At 38.1% G+C, this 25730-nt stretch overlaps 1 protein-coding gene across 1 annotated transcript; it reads left to right on the forward strand.

Moving 5' to 3' along the window:
* The first annotated feature begins 462 nt into the window (after positions 1 to 462).
* LOC130904541 (aconitate hydratase, mitochondrial-like) lies at positions 463 to 24925 on the forward strand. Its single transcript, XM_057817377.1, has 18 exons — positions 463 to 877; positions 3759 to 3901; positions 3967 to 4225; positions 11287 to 11379; positions 11488 to 11646; positions 11756 to 11906; positions 11982 to 12086; positions 12188 to 12279; positions 12591 to 12696; positions 15113 to 15270; positions 15420 to 15493; positions 15574 to 15685; positions 15807 to 15989; positions 19462 to 19557; positions 19734 to 19925; positions 20209 to 20341; positions 22265 to 22386; positions 23124 to 24925. Exons 1-18 carry the CDS (start codon positions 842 to 844, stop codon positions 23253 to 23255), a joined length of 2346 nt encoding a protein of 781 aa, XP_057673360.1. The 5' UTR covers positions 463 to 841; the 3' UTR covers positions 23256 to 24925.
* Positions 24926 to 25730: the final 805 nt, after the last annotated feature.

Raw genomic sequence — 25730 nt, forward strand, 5'->3', positions numbered from 1 at the left:
GTTTAATGGACTCTTTCTGGTTATCTTAAAGAAAAAACAAAATTGTAAAATGTAATCTTTACGAAACTGTCTACGTCAATACCAAATAGAATTCCTAAATAGCATACAATAGGGGTAAGTTACAGATAAAGTAAAACGAACAACTTCACGTTTTCAAAACGCTGAACGATCTTGATTTAATAAAAATCTCAGAGATGAATAAATATGAATATTTTCTTTTTAAACAACAGTTTTAAAAAGTAAACCTTAGAATATATCGCGGAGGGATATTTGTAGTTTCTAACGGCGTTGACAGCCTGCTAAAAATATAAGCTGTGATGGCAACAGAGTGTCTATTGGCTGAGAAGGAGGCGGGCCCACCAATTATTGGGCTTTGTTATCCAATCACAACAGCGAAGGAGACATGCCTTTTAAACAAAGGCTTGTGGGAAATGACGTTCTTAGAAGTTGATAATGATGTGGTCGTTGGAAGTTGTTTTGACATTTCGCAGTACTTTGAACATTTATTTCGACATGGATACATTATATGCTATCTGTTTTGTAGGATTTCTTTTTTATCGAAAGGAAACAATATTCCTCACGCACAAAAGCGTTTCGTTTGATTGTTTTTGAACTGTTTTGTTTGAATATGTTTAGTGTAACTCGTAAAAATCGCTACTTGTTCAAGAAACCAATTTTTTTACAGATCATGCTTCCCGAAGATATTTCATCCTATCCGACATGAAGACGAAAAAATATACGGCCCTTAAAGACATTAAAAGTTGTAAATTCAATTTATGTACATAACGGGGCCGACATTGCGTGACGTCATATTGCGCGACACTCCCTATTGTGAAACAAAATGGCGTCCTACTGTTTCACCGTCACTCGTTTGCGGGTAAGAAAACCTCATATTGTCTTTCCAGATATTTTAACTTTCTGTGTAAATTCAAAATATATGAAAGATTTGTGCTCCTAGAGTATGGTCCACTAATAATTGTAAAATGCAGATAAGAGTGTAGTGCATCGTCGCTAGGCAGGTCACAGCGTCCCAGTATGACTCAAGTCTGTGACGCATGTGACCGTGTATTTGCGTCCAGTCTCACGTAAACAAATACAAGTATAAGTACGTTGTCAAATCAGATAAACAGCAATTGTAAATTCACCTGTAATCAGGCGTCAGCGTTGCAAGGTGACACCGAGGTTAAACTGGCAAGTAAAGATGATACTTAAGTTAAGCAGGTTTTCGGTAAGTGTGACACATTAGTAATATGAAGCGTGAATTGCGTCCTTGCATCACTTTTTTGTCCAGACAATAAAAACAGGGCCATGTTTAACATATAGCTCATTTTATCATGTAAACTAAGACAACTGTATAAGTGAATAAGTTGAAAAAAGTAGAAGGGATTCTCAATAACTGCCTTAAACATAACACTCCAAAAACCTTTACAAGTTTAAAAAAAAAAAAAAAAGTTCAGGATTCCTATCATGTGTGTTACATGCCAAACAGCCATCCATGGTGCCAAATACCGTCCTCTATACATAAGGCTCCTAGGGGCCAGCCACTGGACCCTAAAAAAATCCCCGCCATCCTTATTATTGGTCAACAACAGAATATGACATATATTAATATGACATATTCCTATTGTTTCTATGCGTACTTTTTATTCTACATATTTTTAAAGATGGATTATATCTTTTATTGTTATTTCTTACTAGCCAAATTTCTGCTCATTCATTTTTCTCTTTGACCTGGAAAAGAAAAATGCTTGAATTTAAATAAATATTAATGGATATTATTTCTGTTAATTTGTCACTTTAAATAACATGTTTGTGTGCGATTAATTTAGGTATTCCTTTTTTGGTTTTAACGCAGACACGTTTTTGCACGTCAGTGTAACAAGTGTAGCTGCGTTTCCGCTGGTTCACGTTGGCTTTTTGCCATACAGGCCTAAAGAACAAAAGACCCTTTCACATACCCCTAAACACTGTTAAAATCCCGGGATTTAAACGGACAGGCCTTGTATGTAAAAGCAATATCCCGGGTCGACTGACACGGAGAGCAGACGGACATGTAATGGGTCGCGTCTTAGTATAATGTCCGGGACTTTCCCGGGACAAGGCTTATGTGAAAGCAAGCTTTAAATTCCCAGGTCACAGCACGGTGGCTGATGATGTAAATATTATAGCGGGCCGATCGTCACTTCCTCTTTCTTCGCAATAAGACGAAATGGAAAACAAACATTGCAACAACAACAACATAGCAAGTTGGAAATAGCTAAATTAAACTGAAAACATAACAAAATTAATTTGCTACTGGATCGTAGAGTCGAGGAAGAGATTCCATCGTCCATCTTTGGAAATGTGTGGCCGCAAATGCGGGAACAAGGTTGTACCTCAAATCAGAAAACAACGGAGGGATGCGTTCAAGTGGTTATTAAATACAAACAATAATACACGCGAGCACAGTAAAGGGGGAATAAGACAATGGGTTCGTGACAGTAGGTTGATGGGGATCAATAATACCAACCTAAGCGGTAAGGAGAGAGCCAATAAGACAACAAAACAAATACACTGAAATACCAGCACAACGTAGAGGATTTCAAAACAAGGACGGCAGACGAACAAGCTAGCAAATGCATGAACGTCAAAAGTCCAAGGTGTCGAATGGTGTCCAGCAAGTTAATTTTTCGGCACCCTTCTCTTGGATCTCCTGGGCTTAAATACAGTCTTGACGAGCTTGAATTGGCTGCAGTTACAACGTCGGGAACGCTCCCACAACCGGCTCTGTAACAAAACACGATCTGACCAACAGAATATGACAGCCGTTGCTGACCAAAAATGACGTAATGTCTGGGTTATAAAATGGTGCCAGCAGCCCTTCCGCACAGAGCGCACCAGTGGGCAACACAGGACAAGTCTGTGAAAGTGTCTAACCCGTGTCATTCCCGGGATATCGCTACATGCGTTAAAGCAATAACGCGAGTAAATCCTGCGTCACCTTACACGGGAATTTACCAGGAAATGTTTGTGAAAGTGGGTAAAGGAGGGGTGGGTAAACTATGCCACAAAGGGCCGCAGTGGGTGCGGGTTTCCGTTCCAACCCATTAAGAGGAAATGTTTTCACCAATCTGGTGTCTTGCAAGCACAATCAGTTGATCACAGTCAGGTGCTTCTTGTTACAGCAGAAACCTCATTGGTTAAACTGTTTGTGCTGGATCAGTTGGAACAAAGACCAGGACCCACTACGGCCCTTGAGGACCGGTTTGCCCACCCCAGGGCGAAAGGGTAATATTGGCAAAAAATAATATAAATCATATGGGGGGAAATATTAAAAAATAAAAAGTTAAACGTGAACTTCTTTTCAATTATTGCACAAGGAACCAAGTTAAAGAGAAATACAAGGAATGAGGATAAACAGTAATAAGATTACTTCCTATTCAAGAAAACTACCACTTTCTCAGGCTATACTAACGATGCTGTTTTCAAACAACAGAAATAAGTAAAGCATTTTATTGTCAAATATAAATGTGTAATCAGTTTTAATAGTGTCATCAGGTTATGTGGCTAAAATGTGGAACTCTAAACTTGTTTATAGGCCATATTTTCACACAGCAACCCTTGATTTGATTTTAACCTGTGCTGTTTTCTTCTTCTTGCATTGATGATCAATTTGCTCCCTTTCACTGAGTTATTATATAATTCAAAACTTGGTGTTGACCGTAGAATAAAAGTCACATTATATCTTGGAATTTAACTTTGTTTTTGCTCTGTTGTAGCAGGCCCTTGGAACTGGCATAAGGCGAGTTCATGTCTCAGCTGCTCTCAGTGCCAAGGCCAAAGTGGCAATGAGCCGCTTTGAGCCTGGTTCCAGCGTTGACTATGGGCAGATGCACCAGAAAATTAACATCGTGCGTAAAAGGTCAGTTCTGTAATGGGCAAATACATTATACAACAACATCTTAATATTTTCATTCTCTCTATCAGACTCAACAGACCTCTCACTCTGTCTGAGAAGATTGTGTACGGTCATCTGGATGATCCGGCAGGCCAGGAGATCGAGCGCGGTCGCACATACTTGCGCTTGCGCCCGGACCGCGTGGCTATGCAGGATGCTACAGCTCAAATGGCCATGCTTCAGTTCATCAGCAGTGGTCTACCCAAGGTGGCGGTACCATCCACAATTCACTGTGATCATCTGATTGAGGCTCAGATCGGAGGGGCTCAGGACCTGCAGAGGGCTAAGGTGAGAAATGTACAAAAGAAAATTGCAGTCAGCTCTTTCTTTTCTAGTTTTGTGTCTTAATAGTTTTTCTTTGCATGGTTATGGTGTATTTATCTTTTTAACCCTTTAATGCCGTAATTTAAAAACAAATTTTTAAAATGTCATACAGGCACTCATTTAACTCATTGGCTGCCATTGACGGTGCCATATTAAAACATCTAAACAATGTATATTGATTAATATTAATATTTTTTTATATACATCTTTTTATTTGAATTTTTTAATGCAGTACATCTCAGCCAGAACAAAAATAACAGATCTATTAATCTTAGCATGGTCATCTGGTATACGAACAAAGAGTGAACGTTTAGACTGACACAATTCCAGAGTTGTGATTGGCTGTTTTGTGAGCAGGTTCTTCATCTATTTTACACAGACCATGCATACATCACTAACAAAACAAAATACAGCAAGACCCACATACACACGACAACAACAAAAAAAAAAAAAAAAAAAAAAAAAAAACCTTAATAGTTCAACGTTACCATAGATGACATTGATATTATAATGAGCAAGAAGTAAGATGACGTATTAACTAACTAAACTACATAATTTTAACAAAATAAAAGAGGAAGGTGGGGGTGGGGGGGCAAGGCTTTTAGTTGCTTTCTTGAGAAATCGTGAGTCCATCTAAGTGGTCTTTAAAGGGCTGCCAGGTTTTTTGGAAGGTACTTCCCCTTCCAGATAGTGAGAATCTTATCTTCTCTAACTTCAGATGAGTCAAAACCTCTTTGAGCCAACTATTGTATGATGGGGGATGTGCATGTTTCCACTTGAGTAAAATAAGCCGTCTTGCTAGTAAAGTCGTGAAGGCAATTACATGGCGTATTGGTGCTGATAAAACGGGTACTGGAGGAGGGCAACCAAAAAGTGCTATGCATGGGTCCTCCCCCAGATCTGTGCCAGATACGGTTTCCAGTGTGTTGAAGATCTGCCGCCAAAAATTAGTGAGGTTAGGACAAGACCAAAACATATGTGTGTGATCGGCGGGTGATTGTTTACATCTATTGCAGCCATCAATGATAGTGGGGTAAATTTTTGCAAGTCGAGCATTGGTGTAATGTACTCTAAAAACGATTTTGCATTGCAATAGACCATGTCTGGCACAAATGGAGGAGGAGTGGACCAGCTTACAAATCTGCTTCCAGCGACTGTCCGATATTTCAGTCCCAATCTCGTTCTCCCACTTGTGTTTTAAGGAGTGAGAATATAAGGGGCTCTGACAAGCTGAGAAATTATAGATAGATGAAATGGTTTGTTTATGGGCATGGTCTAGGTTGAGCACGGAATCAATCAAGGAGGTTGGTGGCCGATTGGGAAAATTTGGATAAGTAGATTGAATGAAGTGCCTAATTTGTAAAAACCGGTAGAAATGGGATTGAGGTAGACTGAATTTCTTCGATAGCTCTTCGAAATTCATTAGGCGCCCATCAAGGTATAGGTCCTGAATATTTTTCAGGCCTCTATTGTGCCAGGTCACGAAGGTGGAGTCGAAGTTAGATGGAGGAAATAAATGATTTTTTGCTATTGGTGCAAGAATTGAAGGACCCGCTAAGCCATAGTTTTTACGAAACTGAATCCAAATTTTTAATGAATTTATGGCAACAAGGTTTTGGGAGAGATGGGCAATCTTTAGAGGAAGCTTTGCAGTAAGAAGAGACTTCAGTGACAACCTGGAGGATCTTAACTCAAGCCTAGCCCATGAAGGGCAGAGGTCTGTGTCTCCCAGTAGCCAATTATTTATAATATTAATATTACTTACAAAGTAAATATTTAATTGCACAAAAAGGCCTTTGTGAGGGTTGAGGTGCCGGCGCAGAATTGGACAAATCTGCGTCGATTGTGCACATTTGGAGGCTAAATCAAGTATATGATTCGTTGGTGTGATGTCATAATTGCTATTATTGGCCGATAATTATCGGTAAGCGATTTTATCATGTGTCTGTAATAAAAATGATGTCAATCGTTTGTGCTGTAAAAAGCTTTGTTTTTGCTGTTGTCGTTTTTGAGATATTTACAATTCTTTTATAGGGGTATCCCGCGGCTGACGCAGTATACTGACTTTCTCAATAACAATGGGCTATCCCAACAACTAGCACAAACGAGTGGACCCACTCCAGCTCAATTTTGCAGCAAATGGGGGGCTTGAGTGCCATTCGTTTGTGCTACATTCGCACTAGTTGTTGGGACATACCACTGTTATTGAGAGCGTTGGTGCGCTCCGTCAGCCGCTGGAGTTCAGATACGGAAGGGCTGCGAGTGACGTGTCAGTTGAAATTAATATCTCAATATCTATATAACGATAGCAGCGCAAATGAAAATTTTGACAGCATAAACGAATGGCACCATTGCAGTTCCGTTCTGCTGTAGATGGGGGCTGTGTGACATCATCAGTACAGATTAAAGGCACAATATCTGCAAAACCATTACAGCACAAACAAATTTTAAAGCACAAACGATTGACACAATTTTTAGCCATTTTTAATCAAAATGGGGGCTGGTTGACTTCAGATTGACCTATAAAAGAAGATACTGGTCCTTTTAAAAAAATAGGATATTGTGATAAAGTTCATTATTTTCTGTAATGTACTGATAAACATTAGTCTTTCATACATTTTAAGATTCATTACACAAGTAGTTCAAGCCTTGTATATTTTTAATAGTGATGATTTTGGCAAAAAAGCCAAAAAAACAAAAACAAAAATCCCTTTCTCAAAAAATTAGCATATCATGAAAAGGTACTCTAAAGAAGCTACTAACCTAATCATCTGAATCAACAAATTAACTCAAAACCCCTGCGAAAGATACCTGAGGCTTTGAAAAACTCCCAGCCTGGCTCATTACTCAAAACTGCAATCATGGGCAAGACTGCCGAATCTGAATCTGACCTGACTGCTGTCCAGAAGGCCATCACTGACACCCTCAAGCAAGAGGCGAAGACACAGAAAGAAATTTCTGAGCGAATAGGACGTTCCCAGAGTGCTGTATCAAGGCACCGCAATAGGAAGTCTGTGGGAAGCAAAAAGTGTGGCAGGAAACGCTGCAAAACCAGAAAAGGTGACTGCACCCTGAGAAAGATTGTGGAGAGGGGCCGATTCCAGACCTTGGGGGACCTGCAGAAACGGTGGACTGAGTCTGGAGTAGAAACATCCAGAGCCACCGTGCACAGGCGTGTGCTGGATATGGGCTACAGGTGCCGCATTCCCCAGGTCAAGCCACTTTTGAACCTGAAACTGCGGCAGAGGCGCCTGACCTGGGCTGCAGAGAATCAGCACTGGACTGTTGCTCAGTGGTTCAAAGTACTTTTTTCAGATGAAAGCAAATTTTGCATGTCATTCAGAAATCAAGGTACCAGAGTTTGGAGGAAGACTGGGGAGAAGGAAATGCCAAAATGCCTGAAGTCCAATGTCAAGTACCCACGGTCAGTGATGGTCTGGGGTGCCATGTCAGCTGCTGGTGTTGGTCTACTGTGTTTTATCTATGGCAGGGTCAAAGGAGATTTTGGAGCACTTCATGCTTCCATCTGTTGAAAACCTTTATGGAGATGAAGATTTCATTTTTCAGCATGACCTGGCACCTGCTCACAGTGCCAAAACCACTGGTAAATGGTTTACTGACATTGGCATTAGTGTGCTCAATTGGCCTGCCAACTCTCCTGACCTCAACCCCATAGAGAATCTGTGGGATATTGAGAAGAGGAAGTTAAGAGACACCAGACCCAACACTGTGGATGAGCTTAAGGCCGCTATCGAAGCATCCTCGGCCTCCATAACACCTCAGCAGTGCCACAGGCTGATTACCTCCATGCCACGCCACATTGAAGCAGTCATTTCTGCAAAAGGATTCCCAACCAAGTATTGAGTGCATAGCTGATATGATTAATTGCAGGTTGACTTTTTTTTTGTATTAAAAAAACACTTTTTTGTATTGGTCGGATGAAAAATGCAAATTTTTTGAGATAGGGATTTTTTGTTTTTCTTGACTTTTTTTGCCAAAATCATCAATATTAAAACAATAAAAGGCTTGAACTACTTCAGTTGTGTGTAATGAATCTAAAATATATGGAAGTCAATGTTTATCAGTACATTACAGAAAATAATGAACTTTATCACAATATGCTAATTTTTTGAGAAGGACTAGTATATGTACATATGTACGTACATAAATGATAGCAGCACAAACAAAACTTTTTACAGCTTAAAATTAGAACAAACGATTGACATCATTTTTATATAAATTAGCATTGTCTGGGGGTCAACTTCACAGAGGTTCCTCCCAATTTAAAGGAATTGTACCTCTCAATGGCATGCAATGAGTTAAATACTATTAAAAATAAAAGCCCACTTTAGAGTGTTACTTGGGGCCGTAACCAGTACGCATTTGTTTTTATTCATTTTAATTATTTAAAGAAAAAAAAAATCATAATTTGAATTACAGTGATCTGTTTTTCGCGGTTAATGGGGACTAGAACCCGCCGCGATAAGTGAAAAAATGCGAAGTAGGGTTTTTTTTGTGTGTACAACATATTTATTCAGATTTATCATTGGAAAGGGATACATATAAGACATGTTTTTTCACTTTTTGTCCCAAAGTATCAATAAAAAAACTTTTTTAATGAATGGTTTTCAAGCACTTCAAATGTAATAATTATAAGTTTTAAACATGTTACTGTCCCACCGAGTTATTTTTAAAGAAGAAAAAAAGTAGACCCCCAATCCATTTTAAAAAAGTAGAAAAATGCTTGTTTTTATTAAATGCTTCATTGAGTGAGTCCACTCAAATCCGCTCAAGCTGTTCACTTGCACACAATGTGTTTTTCACAGTAACTGTTTAACAAGTGAAACGATGTTGAAGCATGCTGTGCATTGAAGTCTCTGCTTACAAGCGTCACTGGCAAGATCAAACCTTAACTGTCTGTCAGTCATCGTTAACTTTAATTAGCAACTCCAGTGCACTGCCTGACCAAGATAAGCGATGGGAGCGAGAGTGAGAGACTCTGTGATCGGATTGGGACAGCTCTATAAAATTCTGCATTTACCGTAATTTTCGAATTATAAGGCGCACCTGGCTATAAGCCGTAACCCACCAGATTTGACACGAAAACGGTATGTTTTAATAGATAAGCCGCACCGTACTATAAGCCGCAGCTGTATATACCGTAATTTCCGGATTACAAGCCGCTACTTTTTTTCCCTCATTTTGAATCCTGCGGCGTATCCAATGATGCGGCCAATTTATCAATTTTTCTAACGACCGCCAGGAGCGCTAGAGCATAAAATGTAAGCGTAAGACACGTGCAATATATGTGTCGAGGAAGACGCTAGTTTGCACTCTTACCCGTATTTTAATTTTGTGCTTTGTGCACGAATAAATGTAGCAGACCCTCATCGTTGTGTATTAGTAAAATTAGCATACCCGCATCATGGAAAATGCTAGAAGGAATGGATATGACGTGCCGAGTTGAATTGAAGGCTTGGATGGCCAGCGGCGTCAGATCGTTTACAAAAGTGGCCGTATGCGAAGAGCAACTTTTGCAATAGTCTGACAGCGTGGAGCAGCATGAAAAAAATCCACCATCACCAACGGGTTTCCAAAAGCCGGTCTGTTGCGTGACGAAGAGGACGACACGCGTAGGAGTGAGCTTGAGGAGTCAGCTAAGTGCCGTGTTGCTGGCGCTGTTTGGAAAGAAAATTTAAGGTATTGTAACGATGACAAAGAGTAACCCACTAAGTTAGGTTGCAATTCTTTATTTTGGAAACTCGTCGAACAACACACGACTGCTGCCTCTAGCAGCCGACACAGACACACCCGCAACAACAGCACGTCTCTTGCTCTTCTGCACCTCCCTTACCTGTAAGTCACGCGCTATATCATAACCCGATTCGTTAAAGTATGGTATTAAAACTTAGAAAACTGTGTATTCCTTTATAAATATTTCAGTTTACTATGTGGGCACACGCGGCTTATAGGCAGGAGAGGCTTATGTGTGTACAAAATGCTTTTTTCTTTAAAAATGTACTGGGTGAGGCTTGTAATCAGGGGCGCTCAATAGTCCGGAATTTACGGTATTAATCAGTAACACTTTATTTAACAGCGGGATCATAAGACTGTCATAAGAACAAATGAACCACCATGAAGCTTTCCACCAATTGGATGTAAAGCTTCATTGCTTCAAAAAGCTTAATGTGGCCATCACTGCTTCCTTGGTGGAGACAGTCAACCTCTGTTGTCAACACTGTTGTCGTCTAACATGCTTCCAAGAATGCATTGCAGCGCTACAGATGTACATAACAATCAAAATACATGTTCTGTGCTAATTATTTCTTCAGTTACTGTTCCAGTTGTTTCATTAATTGATAGTTATGTTATTCGGTAACACTTTATTTGAAAGTGATGTCATAAGACTGCTATATAAAACCATCGTACTTATGACATGACACTTCCATGAGCAATAATGAATGCTTATGACAGATGTCAATTTGTGCCATCCAGCAAATTATCTCACTTTTGAATGGATGTAAAAGATCCGAGCTGGACATAAATGGAGTTAATGACATTATTTTCCGGACGACACCTAATGACATCTGTCATAAGCATTCATTAATGACAATGACACTGTCATGTCATAATTAGGATGGTGTTATGGCAGTCTTACGACAACGCTGTCAAAGTGTTACCTATTAACACAAATCTATCAACAAATAGGCCGCGCTGTACTATGAACTGCAGGATTCAAAATGAGGGAAAAAAGTAGCAGTTTATAGTCCGAAAATTACGGTATTTATTTTTTGATTGGAAAAAAAATCCGCGATGGACTAACGACGCGAAGTTTGAAGCGCGAAGTAGCGATGAATCACTGTATATGTATGATAATGGTTTCTAGTATTTATTTATTTTAATGCGCAAAATAGCTCATCACCATATAAAGGGTCAACATTTGAATATATTTCCACACGAGTTACCAATGTCCCTGAAAGCATTACAATGCATGGAAAATTCCTAAAAATTAAATTCTGACACAGGAAGTGAACCAGGAAGTGTATAATTTCCTTGCAAGTGCTGGTGCCAAATATGGAGTTGGCTTCTGGAAACCTGGATCAGGGATTATCCATCAGGTACGAGACACAGAAGATGACATTTCCTATTGATGTCAATGGTTGTACCAGAACTTTTAATGGCTCAGATGTAATGGTGAATTCAGGAATATCCCGTGTCTTGTACAGATCATTTTGGAGAACTACGCGTATCCTGGGGTGATGCTGATTGGTACAGACTCACATACTCCCAATGGCGGTGGTTTAGGTAGCATCTGTATTGGAGTTGGTGGAGCTGATGCTGTTGATGTCATGGCCGGAATCCCTTGGGAGCTAAAATGTCCGAAAGTGAGTTTTTTTTCCCATCATTTTAGTACCTACTTGATTCTCTTGATGAGTTTTGAGTATATATGTCTCTACTTATGGATTCCTAAACAGTATTTTGTGTTGCTTTCAGGTGATTGGAGTAAAGCTAACAGGCTCCCTATCTGGCTGGACATCTCCAAAGGATGTCATTTTGAAGGTGGCTGGAATATTAACTGTAAAAGGTGGCACAGGTGCCATTGTAGAGTATCATGGGCCTGGAGTTGACTCAATCTCTTGTACAGGTATGTAGGATGTATGAGATTAACTTGTGCTTTTTTTTTTCTTCTAAAATTCATGTGGTCTTTTTACTTACTCAGGAATGGCCACCATCTGTAACATGGGTGCCGAGATTGGAGCTACTACATCCCTTTTCCCCTACAACCATCGCATGAAGACTTATCTTGAGAAAACGGGTCGAGCAGGTAACTCGTGTGAAAGTCTTTCTTGTGATATTTAATTAGTATTTATTTACACATAATCACAATATATGAACTGTTCTTGTCCTTTTCCACACCTTCCGTAGATATTGCTTCACTAGCTGATGAATTTAAAGGTGACTTGGTTCCTGATAATGGTTGTGAATACGACCAGACCATTGAGATTAACCTAAGCGAGGTGCAGTATATTGTTTAATAATGTTGACTTTTGATATTGAACAATTCCTGATGTGAAACACGTGTTTTGAAAGCAGTGTTGTTTCAGAGAAACCACTTTGATCATTTTCAATTCCTCCAATTTCATAATATTCTATTGTTGGTTGTTAAATTGAGGTGATTTTCCACTAGCCTTTCAGTTTGATTCTGTCACATGTTCCCCCTCTCTGTCTATTATGTATTGTTAGACTCAAATTCTGCGCCTTTGTTTAGTTGCAAACATACCCACGTTATAATTGTCAGTCTTTATTCATTGTTTCACTCTTCTAACAGTTGAAGCCACACATCAACGGGCCTTTCACCCCCGACTTAGCCCACCCCGTGTCCGACATTGGTGCCATTGCTCAGAAGAGTGGCTGGCCCCTGGAGGTTAAAGTTGGTAAGTCAAAGTCAGTAAGTTTAAAAAAAAAAAAGAAAAAAATATTGTGTTGCTTTGTCTAGCGAAATAGGATATTTCTTTCTTTTTTGCCACCAACTGTGTTATTGACCTGCTATTACATTACTGCTGAATCAGGACGTTAAGGTTTCTCCTCTTTCAGCTCTCACTGCAGTCAGTGCAGTTAAATTGTTTACTCAAATTATTAGTGACACATAACAGTATCTGCACCGCTCTGTTTAACTGGAATGATCAACATACAGTATTCTAAACCAGAAAATGAAATTTCTGGAGAAATTGCTTGGGGATGCTTTGCTCTCCCATCGGTCACATTCTGTAGATTTCAATCTCTTCCTTGTTAACTCATTGGTTATTCATTCGCCCTTCCAGTCCTAACGAATTGGACGTCTAGCGCCGTCAATGACGCTGAAAGATAAGCATTAACAGCCAATCCTCACAGTTTAAATGAATTTGACATCTATTTAATGTTCATTTTCGGTCACCTCTTGTTGATTTTAGCGCATCTAAATTTCATCGCTATTTATCGCTGTAACGATTAATCGATTAACTCAAGTAATTCGATTAGGAAAGAAGCTTTGAATCAAATTTTGCTGCCTCGAGGATTTGTTTAGAGTGGTGTTGTAATGGTTTGTTTTGAAAGTGGTGTAATGATTTGGGTGGGTACACTACCCTTTAGTGGCCATAGTGAATATGACATAACTCTTAACAAGGCGAAAGCCAGCTGCTCCCTATTAAGACCAACATCAGATAAGTTTTCGTTTGAGGTAATATTATGTATTTATTTTTTTATTCATATGCATGCGTAATTTAGTTTATAGTAGGGCTGTCAAAATTATTGCGTTAACGGGCATTAATTAATTTTTTAAATTAATCACGTTAAAATATTTGACACAATTAACGTACTCCCCCCGCTCAGACAGATTTAAATGATGGTACAGTTAACTGCTTGTTAATTGTGTTGTATGGAGTTTTGCCGCCCTCTGCTGGCGCTTGGGTGCGACTGATTTTATAGGCTTCAGCACCCATGAGCATTGTGTAAGTAATTATTGACATCAACAAAGGCGGGCTACTAGTTTATTTTTTGATTGAAAATTTTACAAATTTTATTAAAACGAAAACATTAAGAGGGGTTTTAATATAAAATTTCTATAACTTGTACTAACATTTTCTTTTAAGAACTACAAGTCTTTCTATCCATTGATTGCTTTAACAGAATGTTAATAATGTTAATGCCATCTTGTTGATTTATTGTTATAATAAACAAATAGTCCTTATGTACTGTATTTTGAATGTATATATCCATCTTGTGTCTTATCTTTCCATTCCAACAATAATTTACAGAAAAATATGGCATATTTTATAGATGGTTTGAATCGCGATTAATTGCAATTAATTACGATTAATTAATTTTGAAGCTGTAATTAACTCGATTAAAAGTTTTAATCGTTTGACAGCCCTAGTTTATAGGTATATTTAGCAGGTTTTTTTGTGGGTACATGTGTTTGAACGATTTAAGAGCATCGTAAAAAAAAAAATTAGCATTTAATAGCATTTAAGCTAGCCGACTTTTGCTATGCAAGTTAGCCAATTGTTCTTTTGTTGTGCTTAGATCCTCATTCATTTATTTATTTTTTATACCATTTAAGGCTAAGCTCAGGTATTTTAATGTATTTTTTAAATGAAAGTGCAATTCTGCAGTTTGAAGAAACACTCCGGAATTTTATTTTGTATTTGCATTTAATGCTCTTTTAAAAATGCAATCATTGCAATCTTAGCAAGCCTATGTTTTAAATCTCCTAAAATGTATTCTGCAAAGCATTAAGTGTTTCTTAACCGATTACTCGATTATTCGAACTAACTAGTTGACAGATTAATCGATTACTAAAATAATCGATAGCTACAGCTTTAATCTCCAGGTCACTTCATGTTGGGTTTTGGGCATTTTTCTAGGTCACTTCCTGTTTATTTTCTGTCATTTCCTATACATTTTGGGGCATTCACAGGCCACTTCCTGTTGATTTTGGACCAATTTGAGGATTTTTTTGGAGGGGGGGGATACTGGTCTGATTTGAAAAATCAATAGGAGTGAATAGAAACGCTTTTGTGGTAATCTAATATGCCACTAGAAATGAATGGGGCGTATTGAAAATCCGTGGTGAATTTTAATTTAATTTTTTTTTAATTTTAATTTTTTTTTGTCAAATTTTGGCGGCATTGTACATTTTTTGCCAAAAACTGGCCTTGATTCTGTCATTTTTTTAATGTGTTAGTTACATGAATCAGACAAAAAACTATAAGACAAGTAGCATTGAGAAATTTACCTACCTAACGTGGGATCAGAGTGTGTTGATGTATTGTGCCTTATTTTCTTTTAAGTTGAAACCTGATCTTTCTGCAGGTCTGATTGGTAGCTGCACAAACTCCAGCTATGAGGACATGGGCAGAGCTGCTTCTCTTGCCAAGCAGGCCTTGGATAGAGGCATGAAGTGCAAGGCCCAGTTCACTGTCACCCCCGGTTCAGAACAGATTCGTGCCACGATTGAGAGGGACGGATATGTGAGTCAACTCAGAACCACGTAAAACGTACAGTACAGTATATTTCATTTCTCAATTGGCGTACTTAAGAGGATTGACACATAGGTTTTTTGTGCATTAACGAAATCAGAAAGAATCCCCTCAAGTTAATATTGCAATGTCTCATCCAGGCAAAGATCCTGAGTGATGTTGGTGGGATTGTATTAGCCAATGCATGTGGACCATGTATTGGTCAATGGGACAGGTATTACACAGTTAAAGAAGTTCTGAATGTCAAATACAAAGTCCCGCATGCTAACATGCTTGTATATACACTATCAACAGGAAGGATGTGAAAAAAGGAGAGAAGAACACCATTGTCACGTCCTTCAACAGGAATTTCACCGCTCGCAATGATGCTAATCCAGCTACTCATGCTTTTGTCACCTCTCCCGAGGTAAGGATTGTTGTTGCTTGAATGCCAAAACCAAACATGTATGGTTTCATTGTTCATAGTGAGAGAAACCGCTTACTGTGATTTAGTCTTATTTAAATGCTTCTTATGGAACTCATCATAGATTGTCACTGCCCTGGCTCTCGCTGGTACTCTCAACTTCAACCCCGAGACGGATTACTTGACTGCTCCGAATGGTGATAAATTTAAACTAGAACCCCCCACTGGTGATGAGCTCCCCTCCAGAGATTTTGACCCTGGCCAAGACACCTACCAGCATCCCCCTGCTGATGGCAGCTCTGTTGAGGTCAGCTCAGTCGATTTTCCTTTTATCAAGTACAGAAAAAGAATGAAGCGTAAAGTATCATTGAAATACAGTTAATCATAATCTTTCAATGTACAAATGTTACTTCTCAATAGCATCGATCCATTTTGTAGCAATCTGTGAATAATCTTAGTGATAAGCCTCTCCATGCAGTCACAATAAGATAATTAACTCATTGGTTGCCTTTGATGGAGAGAGACATCCAATTTCATGACTGAAAATTAAACTCATTTAAAGAATTTTAATTTCATTATTAATAGAAGTCAAATCCATTTCAAAGGGATTGGACATCTTACGCCGTCAATGGCAGCCAATGAGTAAAACAGGAAAATGCAAAAATATCCTCCATTGCGATCAACAATAGTCAAAATCAAATTCACCTCATAATGATACATATCTGGTGATCTGTGGTAGTGCAAAATCTGAGTACAGTGGTACCTTTACTTACGAAATTAATTGGTTCGGGAAATAGTCTCGTTACCTGAAAATTCCGTAAATAGAGACGCATTTTACATGTAAATGTCCTAATCTGTTCCAAGCACTACTGACACGCCACATTCAATTTCATAATTGGGATAAAACCAGAAAAAATACAACAGCTAAACACATTTGTATCATTCCATATACCTAACCTAACATGAACTAACCTAACTGTTAATACCTTTAAATAAGTAGATAATACAACAAAATGCAAAGAAAAAAAGTGTATATACAGTGGGGAGAACAAGTATTTGATACACTGCCAATGGGAAAACCCATTGGCAGTGTATCAAATACTTGTTCTCCCCACTGTATATTTTACCTTTCAAGTGAGGCAAGTCCTCTTTCATGAGATCGATGGTACCTATTAAGAGTGTGACAATATCTAGATACAGCGATATATCGCGATATTTTGCAACCCGATCGGTTATCGATATGCTCCTGCCAAGTATCGATACTTTTATTTGACATATTGGCCATTGGATGCTGTCAACAGCTCAGTGTTTGTTGAACAATTCCTTGGCGGTCCACTAGGGGCGCTCAAGAGTGGCGGTGAAGGTAAAGTGCACACAAGCCGTCTAGAGAAGAAGAGAGGAAGCTCCAAGTGGGTTGAAAAAAATAAAGCTTCGTGGGAACGGCGGAGGAAAAAGTGACAAAAATATTGCTACAAATCACACATGTGGACACACTTTAGATTTTACACCAACAAGAAAGGAAGTAAGGTGAACAAGGACTTTGGTGTATGCAAGAATTGTCTAAGAAAAATAAGGTTCACTGCCAGCTGGTGACGAAGAGGACACGGATTTCTTCACTGCTTCACTTTCATCACTTGAGGTAAGAAAGTTTTGCAATGTAATTGATTTTTTTATTTTACATGTATTATTTTGATGACATTTGGTGTTGTGTGATATAAAATAAACCAGGACCCTAAACTGAATGAAAATGAATATCAAACAAGCCTACATGAAATTACTGATTTATTTGATATTATTTGAGAACCACTTTCCATCTAGTTTACTACACAAACTGTTGTTACTGCCATTTTGATTCAAAAAGCTATTAAAATGGTTTGACTAGCTTCCAAGATATATAAGGTGATGTGCATGATACGTAATTAATGTAGCCTACATATTAAAAATAGGTAATTATTGCATTTTTAATTTCTATACATTCAATTCATTTTTTTTAAATTCGCGCAATACTTCCAACACAAAAAAATCAGGATTTCAACTCAAAAGCTATTAAGTAACTAATATTTTTTGTTTTATTTTGTTGTTTTTAAGGTGAGGAAAATTGTGACTGAGTCCGACATCTTAAATGCTGAAGCAGATGGTGGAAGTGCTTAAACCAATGCTTTTGGCAACAAAGGTCATATACGAAGACCCACCAATTTTATCATTGCCCCACTTCAAGCTCAACTGCTGACTGACGCCTACAGCACTGTTAAATTTTTTTTTGAAAGATTTAAAACTTTAAAGAAATTAAGGGTGCCATTCATTATGATCTCTCCAAGAGATATCAGTGGTTGCGGTTTGTTTCCTCTATATGTGCAGGTACACAATTTGCAGTAGATTCATATTTTATAGCAATGTTGCACAGAAAAGGTGTCACTGTTTAATAAATATCTTAAACAGTACTTTTTCTATTTTGAAATATCTTTTTTATGTTTTTTTTTTCTCGTTTCATCAGTTATATCGTAGAATATCATGTATCAAATTTCTGACCAATATATCGATAATTGCTATATTGTGATATCGTGAGATAATCGTTATCGTGAGCCTTGTATCGCGAATCGTATCGTATCGTGAGGTGCCCTGAGGCTCGGACGTCGACCCGCTAAAGCAGTACTTCTCAAATTGTGGGACGGGCGCAGAGCCATGCCGGGGGTGGCGCATGTGACCTCGGGGAAACATTTTTTACCGTACGAGAATAAAGTGTACTTGCATACCCACTCAGTAGGTGGCAGTGGCGCTCTCATTATCAGTATTTTTGAACAGAATAAGAGCACACAGAAAAGAATATAGTAGGAGACGAGGAAGACCAGTCTGCTTACTGTGTCTAAAAATGTTTGCAGCGGGAAGCCAAATCAATTAAGATGTTACCTAAAGACATTAGACCCCGATAACATTGATAAGCCACTTGACTGTTTTCCAGTGAAAACGTGCCGAATATTGCCAGGAATCGTCCTTCTTTGTCAATGTTACAGCTGTAAACCAGCATGCCCTGTTAGCATGCTCAGTACATAATAACCTCACACCATAGCAAAGGAGCTGATACTGCCTGCAGCAAAAATAAAAACTGTCCCTCTGTCTAATGACACTGTCGTTTAATTTGAATTTATTATTATCTATTGATATTAAGTTTTATTTTTCAGTATCAAATGGTCAAAAAATGTACCATAAGTGTATTTCTACAGTTTGGTTGTGACTTTTTTTATTAAGGCAAATTGATGCGCCTTAACTCTTTTCTGTTACAGACTAAAACAAATGTTAATAAAGTTATACTTTATTCTAAGTTGATTTGTATTACTATAACACCGGCCTGTGCACGCCATCATACTGCGACACCCAAATTGAAACGTCATCAACAATAGGCCAATAGGAGAGCAGTATCCCATTACGGAGGCATGATGGGAAAGATGACCAATGAGACAGCAAGATCTTATGGGGTGACATTTAAAAGCATAAAGTAGGAAGGACATACGTATATTTTACAGTATTGTATTGCAGTATTTTCCCTTTTAAACGTATTGTAACCTGAAAATTACATTTGTAGAGACGTTTCTAAGTAGAGGTACCACTGTATATATATTTTTGCAATCAAGTATCCTATCTGGTACATTTTAGTATCGATATTCGATACTATGAAAGTTTTTGATACTTTTGACAGCCGTATTAAATATTGATTGATAACACCCAGACTGATTAAACCCAGTCAAAGCTCTCTTTAAGGTCTCATATTTAATGTTTTTTAGGTGGATGTAAACCCCTCCAGCAACCGTCTGCAGCTACTGGAGCCCTTCGACAAGTGGCTTGGAAGCGACCTGGAAGAAATGAAGGTCCTCATAAAGGTAGGATGAAACAACCTCAGTATGTTGTCTTAAACTATTTATATTTCGGTCCACATAAAGTAGACACAAAAAATTACTTACAAGCAGAGCGGAGCACTTCAGCAGGCTTCAAAGTGGCCTAAGATACTGCAAGTATAATAATTCCTTAATACAGTCTTCTCACTTAAATCTTTTAGGTGAAGGGAAAGTGCACCACTGATCACATCAGCGCTGCCGGGCCCTGGCTGAAATTCCGGGGTCACCTTGACAACATCTCCAACAACATGCTGATCGGTGCTGTTAACACAGAGAACGATGCCGTCAACAAAGTCAAGAACCATATTACCGGAGAGTATGATGGCGTGCCGGATGTGGCTCGTCACTATAAGGTGAACTTGAAGTTCTGGCATTTGATAATTTTAATTGAAATACAGTGAAATCAATTTCTCCCAATATATGATCATGACGGCTGATATTTATTATTAGATAATTGTTTTTTGCTATCATTTTAACACCCGTCCGTGATCCAAACCCCATGGAGATTACGATTAAGCTTCAAGGTTCCATGTTAGGTGCACACCACAGTTTGGAGAAGAGCGAATATGGTTCAGTGTTTCTTTTAATCAACCTAAATTTGACAAGTGTGAAAAGGCCTTTTAATCTGCAACCTAGGCGAATGGAATCAACTGGGTGGTAGTTGGAGACGAAAACTACGGCGAAGGATCCAGCAGAGAGCATGCTGCACTCGAGCCTCGGCACTTGGGAGGACGCGCCATCATTGTCAAAAGCTTTGCCCGAATCCACGGTAAGTTTTCAAGGGGAACGAGGAGCGCATCTTAAAGGTATCCACAGATAGAAAGACTTGCAGTTCTTAAAAGATAAACGTTATTATGAGTTAAAATAATTTGATATTGAAACCCCTCTTGTTGTTTTCGTTTTTATTAGGGCTGTCAAATGATTCAAATTTTTAATGGAGTTAATCACAGCTTAAAAATTAATTAATCGTAATTAATTGTAATTAATCGCAATTCAAACCATCTCTAAAATACCGTATGCCATTTTTCTGTAAATTATTGTTGGAATGGAAAGATAAGACACAAGACGGATATATACATACAACATACTGTACATAAGTACAGTATTTGTTTATTATAACAATAAATCCACAAATGGCATTATTAACATTCTTTCTGTTAAAGTGATCCACGGATAGAAAGACTTGTAGTTCTTAAAAGATAAATGTTATAGTTACAAGTTATAATAATTTTATATTAAAACCCCTCTTCATGTTTTCGTTTTAATAAAATTTGTAAAATTTTCGATCAAAAGTAGAGTTAATATAATAATATTAACAATAAAAATAACAATAACAAGAATAGAGTGACCAAAGTCTGAGTAAGTTGCCGGTTCAAGCCAGTTCACTTTGCATTGTTGTTTAACTGTGTGAGAATAGGGCCTCATTACTACAGACTGAAGTGCTTTCCTTTTTGTGAACATTATTATTTTTTTTTTTGAGACATAGGAATATTATTTTTGTTGTGCTTTCACTAAATGATACTTATGTTTGTTATGAAGGAGTTGCCGAAGCTTTTGCCAATAAAAAGCGCGGTCCCAAGAACGCCTGTGTCCACTTGCCTTTATAACATACCGGTATATATCTCTGTACATATCTTACCCAAAATACAACAAGAGACACATAATTGCCAATAAAAGAAAGAAAACTTACAGAAATATGCGTGGAGCACAAATACCACAATGTAACAGTATAAATGTCTCACAACTACTAATTCTCCCACAAGTAGAAGGAATAACATTAGTATGGAACGGCGCTGCCCACAAGCGGCCGGTGGCATTCTCTTCACTCTTAATGTCCATAAACGGTGTCATTGTAATCCGTTTGAGGCAATGCGTGAGCGGGTCATTCAGTGCATGTGTTAATTGAGTCAAATATTTTAACGTGATTAATTTAAAAAATTAATTAACGCCCGTTAACGCGATAATTTTGACAGCCCTAGTTTTTATACAACTTATAAAATTAGTCCGCCATTGTTGTTGACGTCGCAGGGTGGTAACGTCACATGGTTACGCTTACAGGCTTCCCAGAATATGACTAGCAACCTAAACATGTGATCTGTTCAACCCTTTCAATTTGAACCCGAGAGGAACATTAATGAGCATGACAGCACAGTCGATATTTCACAAAACGAGCAGCAAAAGCAAAATGAACAGGAAAGAAGGGATGAGACGAGACGAGAGTAGGGAAAAAAATGATGTTGCCGCTTTCAACCGATGAGCGCATGTGTTTAACGTCTTGCCGTGTAGAAGGAATTGCAGTAACCTGGTAGTATTCGTCAAGTGACAATGACAATCTGCGTCATCACCCTGAGGGTCCATAAAACATGGCACCCTCCGTAGGTCAAAACATGTACTAAATATTATAGATTTATAATCAATGGCAATATTTTATGTTTATAATAACATATTTTAGTAAAAGAGAACAATTGTGGCTTATTAGAGCTTAGAGGTCTTTAAATCAGAGGTTCCTTTAAAAGCAAAGGCTCTTGCCAACCTCTATTCATACATGTTCTACACAAAGGACAGAAACAATCACATACTCTTTTATTCACTTTTAAAGGTATATGTCTCATTGTCTTGAAGATGTATGAAGAAAGAAGAGTCTTTGTTGGGTTATTATTGTGTTGTTTTGTTTCTTGTTGCATTTTTACAGAAACTAACCTGAAGAAGCAGGGCCTGCTGCCACTAACTTTCGCTAACGCTAGCGACTACGACAAAATTCGCCCTGATGACCACATTTCAATCACAGGCCTAAAATCATTTGCCCCTGGCAAGGTAAGCACTACCCTTCAGCCATTAACCAGCCATGTAGATTGTGTCATTCTTGGCAATGTATACACATAAATGTCAATGGCACTTTGGATGTTGTCTTCATTTAACAATGCTTACTAGTGTGGTCGTAGTTGCAGTTATACATCACTGCAAATTACAACCACAGTAATAATCGTCCCGATCACCTGATTTTGAGGATTTGCCATTACTGACTCCTGATCCGATACCTTGGAAATATATTAAGGGAGAGGGGGGGGGAAAAGCACATCCAAATGTCTTTTTCATTCTGCCTATTTGAAAAAAACTATGCCAACATTATAGCCTTATTAATGAGTTATTAGTACAGCCGTGGTTTCAGCTAAGTGAGAAAAAAAAAATGACTTTGTTTTGCAAGATAGTTGTGCAACACAAAATAAGGTTGCAAAAAAAATTACGTTTAAATATTTTGTGTTACATAAGTAAACTTACATTAAAAATAAATTTGTTTAGAAATTTAGCTGTTTTGGTTACGATTTTCTTGACTTTTTTGGTGTCGCTGGACATTTTCTCTTGTTCTGCCAAGTTTTTTTCAGTAGTGTAAATGTCTAGCATTTCGCCAGCAACGATTGAACGATTGCTGCTGCCCGATTTTCAATGACGTGTTCAGATCGGGGACATCTCTATCATAAACATACGTTTAAATCCCCTGAATGGAGTGATAGTGATACTTATCATGAATGAATAATGATCTGTCCCTCTAGCCACTGACAGCGGTGATCAAACATAGCGATGGCAGCCAGGAGTCCATCTCCCTGAACCACACGTTCAACGACACGCAGATTGAGTGGTTCAAAGCCGGATCTGCCCTCAACAGGATGAAGGAGCTCCAGTAATTGACTGAGGGAAGTGATGAAAGGTTTATTCTAGCCAGAAGGGGGCCTCGGCATGCGTGAAAAAGGCAAGGAATGTAAGCTTAGTGGAGGAAGAGACCTTGTGAACTCTACTAATGGTCGAGGTACACTTTTAGTCCTTTTTTGGTAAAAACCACATGCACACACACAAGGTCGCTGGACAGATGAAAAGCGCACACAGCCACATAGTAAATTGCACAATGCAGAGTCAAACAAAATAAGCACAGGCAACTTTGTGTGAGTAGGTAAGCAAATAATCTGTGGCGGGTTAGTGTCATACGACTTATGCTTACTCCTTTTTATATCACACACACTGTTTGCGTATGGCTTTAGCGCACATGACCCTGCAGAGTTTTATACACTGGCGTGTTTTCGAGATGTTTTTTTTAATCATAAAAAAATTATGATGATACACTGTGGAATCTGTGGAAACAAACCGCTGTCAGTCCCTGACTTTGTTAAGGTTAATATCCTACAAATTACAATAAACTATAGTTATAACTATGAGCGAATTTGGAAAAACATCTATTTTCCATTCACAGACTATGAAAGCGGAGTGTGATTCAGTCCACACTCCTCCATGTGAAATATTTTAGATGTTTGTAGTTATTAACTTTGATGTCTGCAGAAGGCTTTCCTCCTCCAAAACATACATGCTGCTTTTGTGAGATTAACTTGCCTTTGTGTGTTCATAAATTTAGGCATTTATGAAATCTGCCGCAAGAACATTTTTGGTAGCTAAATGGATCAACACTGGCATACTACGCTAATCACCTTGCATACCTGCCTGGTTTGGCTTTCTCGAACACTTTCTGAAAACACACAATCTATTCTGATGGTATCCAAATGCTAATACACTTGCACTTTGTTTCTGATTCATTTGTTTTTGATTGTGTATCCTTAGCAGGTGTCTAATCGCCAGAAATACATCTGTGTTATGAGTTATTGTTTTGGACCTAATAAATCATGAAATTAGTTTTCATACACTAATTCGCCAAGAAAGTAATTATTTCGGTTATCCCATTATGTGCTGTAGAGAAATTGTGAGTGTATTTCTGTTTGTTTTGTCATTCTATCATCCAGATTTATTTTTTAATATAATGAACGTTCCATACATGTGCTTAAATGTCACAGTTTAGTGCGATGTGCGATATTACTGCACTATGTATAATAGTCTGTACATACAGTAAATATTCATAAGTTACTGTCTGCTATCTGTCGATAAGAGAGCTGCACCTCTTTATAAGTTAACACATAGTTATACAAATTTGGTTAAATACTAAATATTTGAGTTTGTTACTGACTGATATGTAGCAGTTAATAAACCCAAGTGTGAAAAAATTTGGGAATTCTTCGGACAAATTGTAATACACAATTTCAACTTTTTCTATCCTGCAGCAAGGTGATGCAATGTTGTTTATGAGTTGTATATCAGTGAAGTCGGCGTGTTGTCAAATATTACTTGGCAGATTCACTTGTGTCCTTTTGAAAAAAAAAAAAGAATCAAATGAGGACAAATGGTAATACGGTTACTCTCTTAACTCTTCATGTTAAAACTAAATCAGCTTTTGTAGCTAATGAAACGTATGCCATTTTATAGTGTGAAATATATTCAATGCTTCTAGCTACTGAATTAAAAATAATCCAATTAATTTGGCTGTTGTATTTTTTTTATTATTATTTAAAATAGGAGTGGTGCATTTCCCCTTTTCTAATTGTGTGTCTTGTAATGGTGTATTGGACTGGATATTGCCACATTTTGGATGTAAATTAGAAAAAGTAAAGGCCATTGCACCAATATCAAACCAGTTGTGAAATGTAACCCAAAAAATATACCAGTATGCAACAGTTTTGCAACCGTTATGAAAATGAATGTTTTAGGACAATTACGAAATATGTGTTTTATTAACGCTCACCTTCTGTCAAGGGTGTAGGTATGCATAGGGACGGTAGGGACATAACACTACCAACTTTTCAGGATGGTCAAATTGTCACCACCAACTTTTAAGCAACCTTTCGTGAAGATTGTCTTCCCGTATGTTGTATGAATAGAACAGACCCTACCATTATTAAGTGAATTGTTTTCATTATGTTGAGATTTACATTGACCCTTTTTCACTTGCTGAATGTGCCAGTCCATTTTTCCCTTTCAAATACTCGTATGATTGGCTGATGACTTGACCCCCCCAAAATACAATATGCCGCCTCCTCCGCTGCCTGCGAAGAAGTTTTTTTCCACCAGCAGCAGCCACTGTAAGTCATGTAAAAAGTCGTCAATGTTGTGAAGGTGGGAAGCAAACTACTAATTTTGCTTCTAAAAGTCTGACCTGCACCAGAGTTAGCATAACGTTAATCTGTGTGAATTTCTCAAACTCGAGGAGGAAGCTGCTTAGAGAGAAACATTCTCCTGTATGTTTTCTACTGTTAACGTTAATGAAACTGTAAGAAATGTAGTGA

Source organism: Corythoichthys intestinalis, chromosome 16 (genome assembly GCF_030265065.1).
Source record: "Corythoichthys intestinalis isolate RoL2023-P3 chromosome 16, ASM3026506v1, whole genome shotgun sequence".
NCBI lineage: Eukaryota > Metazoa > Chordata > Actinopteri > Syngnathiformes > Syngnathidae > Corythoichthys > Corythoichthys intestinalis.